Source organism: Alligator mississippiensis, chromosome 13, assembly GCF_030867095.1.
Source record: "Alligator mississippiensis isolate rAllMis1 chromosome 13, rAllMis1, whole genome shotgun sequence".
Taxonomy (NCBI): domain Eukaryota; kingdom Metazoa; phylum Chordata; order Crocodylia; family Alligatoridae; genus Alligator; species Alligator mississippiensis.
In genome coordinates this window covers 4,864,586-4,874,263 of record NC_081836.1, presented here as the reverse complement: position 1 = coordinate 4,874,263, position 9,678 = coordinate 4,864,586, and the positions used below count along the sequence as shown (strand labels likewise).

Below are 9,678 nucleotides of genomic sequence, written 5' to 3'. Positions count from 1 at the left end.
GGTGCGTGTCGTTTCCTCACCCAGGTCACAGCACTTGTTCAAAAAGGAAACAATAAGACCTTTACCCCCTTCAATATGCGTGTGCGTGTAAAGAATTTTTCCACCTATTTGAGTTGGTCTAAAAAAAGATGCCAGATTTACCCAAAGAACCTTGTCTGCCTGTGTCCTTAGACCAACACGGCTACAACCTACACCCCTGTAACACACATGCGTGTGTGTATAATACGTATACGCACACACCTATACAGATAAGTACATATGTGTGTACATATACACCTGTCTGCAGCTTTAGAGGTGTATGTGCACGTTTATGTGTGTATGTCTTCTAGGCTACTGCTCAGATGAAGGTGTGTGTGTGCAGGTTTACAGGTCTGTATGTATACACGTGTGTGCGCAAGGGGAGCCCCGGATCCAGACCCACGTGTGCGAGGAGACAGCGCTTCCTTGACCCGCTGGGCGCCCCGGTGACGTAACCGCTGGGCCCTGCCTACTGCGCCTGCGCAGCACGAGAGCTGCAGAGCGGCTCCTCTTCCCGGCGCCGCCAGAATTGCTGAGTCACTGCGCCTGCGCCCCAGCTGCCTCCCCCTCCCCTCAGGCCCATCCGTCATACGCCTGCGACGCGCTCGTGCCAGGCTCAGGGCGAGTTGCGTCACTTCCCGTCCGGTTTTCCTTTCCCTCCGGAGAAGGAGGAGGAGGAGGAGGAGGCAGTGGCGGCCACAAGATGGCGGCGTCGGGCGGCGGCGCGGCGGAGCCGGGCTGGGAGGTGGCGGTGCGGCCGCTGCTCTCCGCCTCCTACTCGGCCTTCGAGCTGAAGGAGCTGCCGCAGCTGCTCGCCTCGGTCATCGAGAGGTGGGCCGGGGCCGGGCGGGCCGCGCTTCCCCCCCACTTGCCCTAGTCGCAGTCGTCCCGGCCTGTGGCGCTTTCCCCTCCCAGCAGCCAGGCCTTGTCGCTGTGAGGAAAGCGGTCCCCGAGCCTCATTTACCTTCAGGAGGGCCCTTTATGGTTCACTTCACCCCTTTATACTCCGTTTAGCGGCAATTGGTGAAACTAACGAGAAGCCCTCCCTTCCCAGGCATCCGTCAGCCCAGTGTCAGTTTCAGGGCTGCATCCGCGCCTTCCTGCCCCCCGGCATCGGGCAAGAAAGACACCTGGGATCAAATGACCCCACTGAGGTGGGCGTCAAGAGGCGGGGAGGTTTAAAGATCCCTGGGGCAGGAGACTGCCCGCTCCAAACCCTCCGCGCTCGGCTTGTCATGAAGCGTTTCCTAATTCCTAGCCTGAAGCGATCTTCAGTCAGGTTGTGCCTGTTATTTCTTGTCCTCCCCTTGGTGAATCCCAATCCCCCACGTGTGTCTTCCTCCCCCCCACAGCCTTGTCTTCTCCAGGCCGAACAGCCCCAAGTCCCTCAGCCTCTCCTCGTACGTCTTGGTCTCCTCCAGGCCTCTGGTTTTAAGGCTCCTATTAGAGGCATAACCCCTCTGGGAGATGAAGTAAGGAGCCTCACTAAGGGGTGTTCCTGAAATTAATGGGCGCTATTTGCATTGAGATGGGGCAGGTGCGTACTCAGGGCAGTACGTAGCCTTCCTTCGGCCCCGAGTCTGTGTATTTAAGCGTGGTGCACTGGATGCGAAGATGAGATGGGGCAGGTGCGTACTTGGGACAGTACATAGCCTTCCTTTGGCCCCGAGTCTGTGTATTTAAGCGTGGTGCACTGGATGCAAAGATGAGATGGGGCAGGTGCGTACTTGGGATAGTACGTAGCCTTTCTTCAGCCCCGAGTCTGTATTTAAGCGCGGTGCACTGGATGCGAAGATGAGATGGGGCAGGTGCGTACTTGGGACAGTACGTAGCCTTTCTTTGGTCCCGAGACTGTGTATTTAAGCGCGGGACACTGGATGCGAAGAGTCACGTAGCTGTTGTATAAGCTGAGCTGTTCTAGTTTCCTCTCGCCGCGTTAGGTTTGCTGTTATAATCGCTCCAGTAGGATCAAGTGCTTTCCCACCTCTCTTCTAGACAGGTTTCCCTTGCTTTATGCAAGTTCTGTACGTGCAAATTCGCTGTTGTGCAATGACCCTTTTATACCAAAAATTCGTTATATGTGAGGTCTAGTCATGCTTGTGCGATCGGTGTGATGGAAGCCCGCAGTCAGCTGCTTTGTGCGGTGCGTTGTGAGAGCGACGAGCTCCAAAATGTGGTCTCCTGTGCGGATCTGTCCTCCTTGCTTGTTGTCCGTAACATGTTCTGTAGTTGCCGTTCCCATTATGGTAACATTCACCACCACCATGTGCTCACGTATTGTCTGCTGCTAGTGAGTATCAAACTTGTCTTGTAAAAGTGGTAGAAACGGGTCTGGGGGTCAGTACAGTCGAGGTCTTGGAAAATATCCCTATTAGTTACACTGTCAAGTGTGTTCCCTTGATGCGGATTTGAGTTCTGCGCCATTTTCCAGGAATGCATGTACAGTATAAAGCCAGGGGTGGGCAATTATTTCGTGTGGAGGGCTGCTTACTGAGTTTCGGCAAGGCATTACAGGCTGCACGACAGGCAGGCAGGGGCAGATAAATATTAACTTTCTAAATTTTTAGTGACCCTGCGGGCCAGATAGAGTGGCCTGGCAGGCCACATCCAGCCCGCGGGCTGCATTTTGCCCACCCCTGGTATAAAGCAAGGGAAACCTGTACAGCCAGTGAGGTTCCAGTTGATAGTTCAGTTTTTCCTTACTAGTATCCAAGTGCACAGTGTTGCCTTTTGTGCTATTTCTGTTATTTGAGCTCATGCCATTCTTTCCGTATTCTATCTTGATCTCACCTTAATTGACAGTGTCCCCATCTACCATGCTGCTGTTTTTTATGCCAGTGAAAATATTATACAAAACCAGTCCCAAGACCAGTGCTTGAGAAACCCGTTGCCACCAAGTTGTTTCCCTGTTTAAGAAGCTCCTTTTATTGTTTTACTGCAGTTTGGATAAGTGAGTTCTCCTGCAATTCCTTTAGTGAAAGAATTGGGTGTCAGATTAGTCTGGCACAAACTACTTTGAGTTAAATACCTGTCTCCCTATATCCTTTTCTTCAACATCTCTTCTAGAGCTCCTTGATGCTGTTGAGGTCAGATTTGTTGGCTTGCAGTTGTCTGAATCATGATCTCCTCCTCCTCAGATATAGGCACTATATTCACTATTTTCCAATCGTACGGTACTGCCTGTGGCTTGCTACATGAATCAAAAATGTCTGCTACTGGTCTTGTCATTTCATATACCATTTTTTCCCAGAAGTCTGGGATGGAGGTTGTCTAGTTCCCTCAACTTGAATGCATTAAGCCCCTTGAGTTGTGCTTCTGCTTCGGTTGTTCATTTTCATTTTCGGACCCTCATTCCCATTGTTCACCTTGGTTTTGCCTCTGCTGTCAACATCACTGTCATTAGACTAATTGATGTGGATTTGTGTTTTGCCACTGTACTATATTTATTTAGAAGGCGAGGGGAAAAATTTCCTCATAAGGCAAGGCTAATATCTAAGGCCAGTCTCTTTTTACCAGAAAGCTGGAGATGTCTCGTTCTGAACGCATGGGACAGTTGCCATTGGGAATACTTCCTGGAATTATTAGTTTAATGCATGACTGCTTTCTAAATAGCTTATTTTTGTAGCCTAAAACATTAGGCATGAATACTGGAGCACTGTTCCTAGTTCCAGAAAAATGTCACTCACCACAATTGCATATTAGGAAGCAAAAACCAAACTTTACACATTAGGAAGATGATAAAATAAGTTACTGCATTTAGCTGGTCATAATAAAGTGAATACCATAAATCACAGGCAGTCTGTCTGTGTGTGCATATGCAGTAACCCACCAAAAACCTGTGTATATATTTATGCCATTCAAGAACCTTCTTGGCATGTTGTGCTGTGGATGGTTGGCCTTTCTCTTGCGGTTCTTACCTTTTTAGTATGCGCAATCCTTGTTACATCAGGAATATGCCCACGACAGAAATACTAAGAACTGAATGGCTGCATTTGATCTCTTGTATTTCTATGAATAATGAAAATGTTGGCTTGACTTTCTCACTTAGACCGGTGGTTTATTAAACTCTTTATTGTAAAGAGCACATTTCTCAGCAGGCTTGACCCTGTGAAGTATTGACTGCCCTCCAAAACCACTGAAATTGGTGTTCAGGGGCCCTTGGAGCATTGCAGGTTTTGACCTCGTAGTTCATACTGTGTTGCTGCTTGGCCCCCCCAGACATGAGAACCGTTTATGGGGGAGGGGGAAATATAAGTTAGCTTGTACAAAAATATTTTAAAACAGGCTGATCTGTTACAAGGCAGAACAGCAGTCTTTGTTTAAAATACAGCAGTAAAATGTGGTATAATTACATTATTAAAAAAAATGCAACATTTTCTAAAGGTTGTGTCACACATTACATGCAAGTATCATAGCGATGAGCATGGTGTCCTGCAGTTAAAATAAGTACAGAACACAATCATTACATTTTGGAATAGCTTTCCAGAATAAACTTGGGTTACTTGTTGTCCTAGAAGCTGCTGCTTTTCATAGTTTAGGTCATGCATTGACAGATTCATGCAGTTTCCCTAGTAGCCAGCTTGTTCAGGAGTCTGGTTTCAGCCTTCTGATTTAAACGTGCACAATTAAATTTGAATTACGCCGTTAATGACTTGAACAGGGCACTACCAACTTGGGTGCCTACAATGAAAGGAGGGGGGTCAGAAAGGGTGCCTGCGGCAGGGTCAAATAGAACAGACTGAACAGAAGGTTAAGTTAAGAAAACTTTTGGGGTACATCGCCTTGAGGTGGAAGCTGGTTTTTATGACAGCAATACAGAAGGGGTCTCTTCCCAAACTGTTAAAGCCAATAGGAGCAGAATTGTATCTAGAAAGTACAATAAGGCCTTGCTTACGCCTAGGATCTCTGGGCATTAATAGCAATCAGGACTTTTGTATTCTAGCAAAGTGACATCCGATAGCGACCCATGGATTACACCTCGATGGTGTTACCGACTCCTGAAAGGAGGAATTGCACAGAGTCACTAGATACGTAGCTCAGGAGGTTTTGTAAAACCACAAACATGTCAGTAGACAAGTTAAAATATTATGTGTAGTTAAATTAATATAGGATCCCTACCAAGCATTTTATCATTATGGTTGTTGTGGTAAGGAATATTCAACAACATTGAAGCATTAGCGCCCAATGAACATTACAAAACTTGGCTTTTTATTGTGCTTCATTATTTGCAGAACAATCAGTCCAGCTCTTTAAAAATGAAGCTATTAGTGTGGCCCAGTAGGATGTAAATGCTATTAATTTGTCAAGAGCTGCCTTCTGCTTTAAAATGCCTTTTCTTTCTTTAGTAACAATGTGACTTTCAAACAATTAAAAAAAACAAACCTCTCGGCTTCAGTCAGAAGTGCACTGAATTTCTTTCCCCTGAACTGATCCAGATCCTTTATCTTTATCCTCACGTTCTTGTTGGGTCTAGAATATCTCTGTGTGCCTTGGACAAAAGAGCAACAGCAGGAGTTCAGAGGAGCTGCCGAATTGTTGGACATGCTGGTATGCTCACATTGTTCTTGCTTGCTGCTGTTGCTTTACAGTGCAGCGCAAAGAAGTGGAGAACCAGCATGTGCAACTCAATCTGACCACACAAGTCTGCTTTCAAAAGAGCACCTCTAGATTCCTGAGCTCTGGGTCCATAGGGAAGCAGACCTTCCTTAATTACAAGAGCGAGTTGTGCGTAGAGCTTCCAAATTAAAAACAAAAAAAGGCTAAATGCTAACGTAGGTCCACATAGATCCCATTAATGTCACAGGGTTCGTTTTTATCTGAAAGGGGTTTATAACTTGAGAGTCAAACGCTGACAAGTGTTAGAGAAGGGGAATCTTTCAAAATCAGTGGTATTCTTTCATTGAATGTCTTGAAGGCATTGGACTTTAACTGACTTCCTATTCTGTCTAAAAGCAAAAGAAAGTAGTTTTGACTTCAAAGCTTCCTCCAGCCAAGAGGGAACGTGGTGTGGTTTATTCTGTTTCAGGCATGTTTCCTAACATGGCAGCAAAACATGATTCAAAATAGAGAAAAGGGGAAATGACAGGGCATAATTTGGTTGACTGCACAGACTATTAGTAGGGAACTGGGTCCCTCTTCTCTCCTCCCCAGAGTTCAAAATTACACAATTGTACAGCTGTTAAGAGCGCAGTGTGTTTTGATAGTAGAGTCAAGAAGCTTCACCAGGATCCTTGCTGTTTTCCACTTTTTGTCCTTTTAATGGTTGGAGTGTGTCCCTTTCTTCATGCTGATATTTCTCTCTCTTACCCTTTGATTTTTTGGAAAGCTGATCAGCGAGAGGATTGTTTGCTGGCTTTGTTTCTCTGTATGCTGTACCTGAACATGGTCGTGGCATGCACCAGCAGGCGAAAAATGTCTGAATGAAAGAGTGCTTTGAGCAATCTTTATAAATCCCTCTCTTCTTCCACAGCAGCTGTGTTTTGAGGAAGGTGAAGTCATTGATAGTCAGACAGAAGAGGGCACAAGGTGTTGGAGGGGAAAGGAGACATTCAGAGGAAGGTTATTCTTGCAGTAAAAACACTGGATTGGGTCTTCAGACTTGCACAATAGTGTCCAGATTGCAGTTGAGGCCTTGAGATGCTGTTGAAATATAAATGACTGAATTTTCCTAGTGCGGTGGGGCAATCCTGCCCTCCCGCCCGCCAGAATGCAACAGGTTTTATTTTTAACTTGTGTGAGTATGGGCTTTGCCGAGAAGTTTAGAGATTGGTCCGGCAGCCTCCCAGCTCTGCTGAAGTGAGGCATTCCTGGGTTTGAACTGAAGTATCCTGGTTTTTTTGCTTGAAGTGTTCAGGCATTCAGTCCACAGTCGCATTCATTTGTGTCTAGTAAGTGGGGAGAGTATAAACTGCCCAGAGAGCCAGAGAGAGAGAAATCTTTGTTTTGATATTGCATCTAGATGGCTTGTTGGGGCTGATAGTATGGCATATCTAGTTTTTAAAATCTTTTTGAAATCTCTTTACTAGGTCAGTACTGAATGACAATAACTGCCATCTGATGGCCGGAGTAAAATGAGTTCTGGTATCTAGTAGACAGGATAGCCACATCACGCAGTATCACCACAATTGGCACAGCCTTAATAGTCACGGGATAACTAAAGGGCTGGATCAGCCGTGGAAACGAGCCCTTCTCAGCCCTAGAGAGTTCTGCTCATACTTGCATTCAAGCACATCGGTGGGTTAGTGTGCATGGTTTGCCCTGACGCGGCCACTACTGCGTCTTTTCTGTGGACAGGGCATTTTCATTTTCCTTACCTGTCAAGCCTCGTCAAGGAAAAGCACATCTCTGACGTAAAAGTTGTAATGTGCAAGGGTGTATTTTGGCTTTATTTTTACTCTCCCATTTGAAGTGATTCCAGGCATTCACTTTTTCCTCACTGCGGTGTGGACGTAGGTGGGAAATGCAGCAGAATCATAACAGGACCTTTGAGGTTGCACATCTCTGCCGCTGGGACAGGTGATTGTAGATGTGGGGTTTTTTTGTTTGTTTTTTTTCCCCCATTTTTTTTTTTTTTTTTTTTTACAAATTATCAAACATCCCTTTTCCTCTCCTCACTTCACAAGTTAGGTTTTCTGTTGCCACCATTATGCAACTGCTTGTTTTGAACCTTCCAGGCTGCAGAATTGCATAAGCTGTAGTCGGCTCCGTTCTTTGATAGAGAAAGAATGCAAGCGCTTCCAGTCTTGGCAAACCCTGTCTGGCATTAACAAAACAAGCAGTACAAACTTCACAGGCCGCTGAGATGGGAGCGACCATCTGCTGGAGAATTATAGATGGGGACCCTGAGAGGGGATGGGAAAAGGCGCCCGACTGGGAGGCACAGGGCAAGACGTTTGTCACTTTCTCGTCTTCAGTCTGTTGCATGGTTTTCTCATCTCCCTGCTTGTGGGGAAGGCAGCATTTGATGATGCCTGCAGCGGGTTTCAGGCAAGAGGAGAGATGCTGCACCGTTTGGAAAAAAATAAAAATTTACCCCAGATATCTTAGGTGAAATGTATATTTGGGATTAAATACCCCTCGTCTTACCCATTTTTATCTTGCCTATGTTCTTAAGCGCGTCACGTTTTCAAAGGATTGTGTGAAGGCACTCTGTCACTGTGGAACTGATTTCCATTCCTGTTGTGTTCTCTAATTACAGCGAATCTGAAATCCTGCACCATGACAAGCAATACGAGCCCTTCTACTCCTCCTTCGTTGCGCTCTCCACACATTACATCACGACTGTGTGTGGCCTAAGTAAGCGCTCAATATTCTTTGTCTCCTGTCTTGTCTAAGGATTGAAATATAGTATACGGTGTTGCCATCCTTTGGGTGTTTCTTCCAGTTCTCTTTCTGAACTCTGACCAATTTTGATTTTTTTTTTTCTGGTTCATCGGCTGAGGTTGGAGAAAAATCATTTTGCATCACATGAAATGTTTCACTACCTTTTGGGATTTTTTGAAACTGTTTAAATTAAAAGTTGTAGTAAAATTAATCTTGGTGCCGTTCTGAAAATTAGAACTATTTGGTGGTTTTGGAGTGATGTTGTAGCCATGAAAGTCCAGGAAATATGCAAGAGGCAAGAATAGCTATGGGTGATACCTTTTATTGGACCAACTTCATGGTTGGGATAGACTTGGACAAACCTTTGAATATGGTGCATTCCTCTTCAGGTCTCACTGCACTCAAAAGCTTGTCCAAGTCTATCCCAATCACACAGCTGGTTCAATAAGCAATATCACCTGCAAAAATCCGTAAAACTATTTGACTTTTTCAGAATACTTTTAGCTTCTTTCTTTCTTTTGGATGAAACAACTTAGTAAATTCAACAAAAATTTGCCCATCGTATGTCAGCCTGATTTGAATTTTTTTTTTGGTAGCTCTAGTGTCAGTGAAATTTAATACACAGCTAGTGGTGAACTCTTTAAAGCTTTTCTCATTATTATTGAGTGAAGCTTTTTGGGTCAGTATAATACAAAACAGAAGCTGCTGTTACAGCATCCCTCATATCTATCATTTGTAGTATTTACAACTGGATTGATGGGTGTTGTCCTTGTTTGACAGATGTTTCTTGTATATTATTATCTAATAAGAAATAAAAGGATTAAGTTTAGTTTATTTTAGGATAATGTTACTTTGCAAGTGGTTTTGTTGAAGTTATTTGGTTTAATTGTGGAATGAGGCCTTATTCAAAAGTGGCTGTATCAGACTCTGGGAGCAAGGAGAGAGATAATGTATATCTCTCTCCATTGCATAATGTTTTTGTCAGTAACTTTAAGAATTTGTTATCCTGTATTTTGAGATGTCACAGTTGATTGATACAGGATTCTTATTTTCTCAGTACCCAGGAACCAACTGCAGTCAGTGGCAGCTGCTTGTAAAGTCCTGATTGAATTCTCACTACTGCGACTTGAAAACCCAGATGAGGCATGTGCTGTTTCACAGGTGAGTAGAAGGCTGGATTTTATGAGTGGAAGCTGAGTGGTATCGGCACAGAAAGGGTGCTCAGTCTTTTGCTTCTAGGGGCTTGCTGTCATGAAATTCTGGGAACTCTTGTACAAGGCAAAATTATTCTGTAAACATTTAATAGCTTTGAGTAAAGTCTGTAATATCCTGTGTATC

At 44.8% G+C, this 9,678-nt stretch overlaps 1 protein-coding gene across 8 annotated transcripts in view; it reads left to right on the top strand.

The window, feature by feature from the left end:
• The first annotated feature begins 706 nt into the window (after window positions 1-706).
• Window positions 707-9,678, top strand: part of UBR4 (ubiquitin protein ligase E3 component n-recognin 4) — a 100,334-nt gene continuing 91,362 nt past the window's right edge. For all 8 annotated transcript variants that reach the window (XM_059716536.1, XM_059716535.1, XM_059716531.1 and 5 more), the window contains exons 1-3: window positions 707-849; window positions 8,216-8,313; window positions 9,398-9,501. In XM_059716536.1, coding sequence (XP_059572519.1) covers window positions 722-849; window positions 8,216-8,313; window positions 9,398-9,501 — 330 coding nt within the window. In that variant the 5' untranslated portion in view covers window positions 707-721. The remainder of the gene's footprint in view (window positions 850-8,215; window positions 8,314-9,397; window positions 9,502-9,678) is intronic.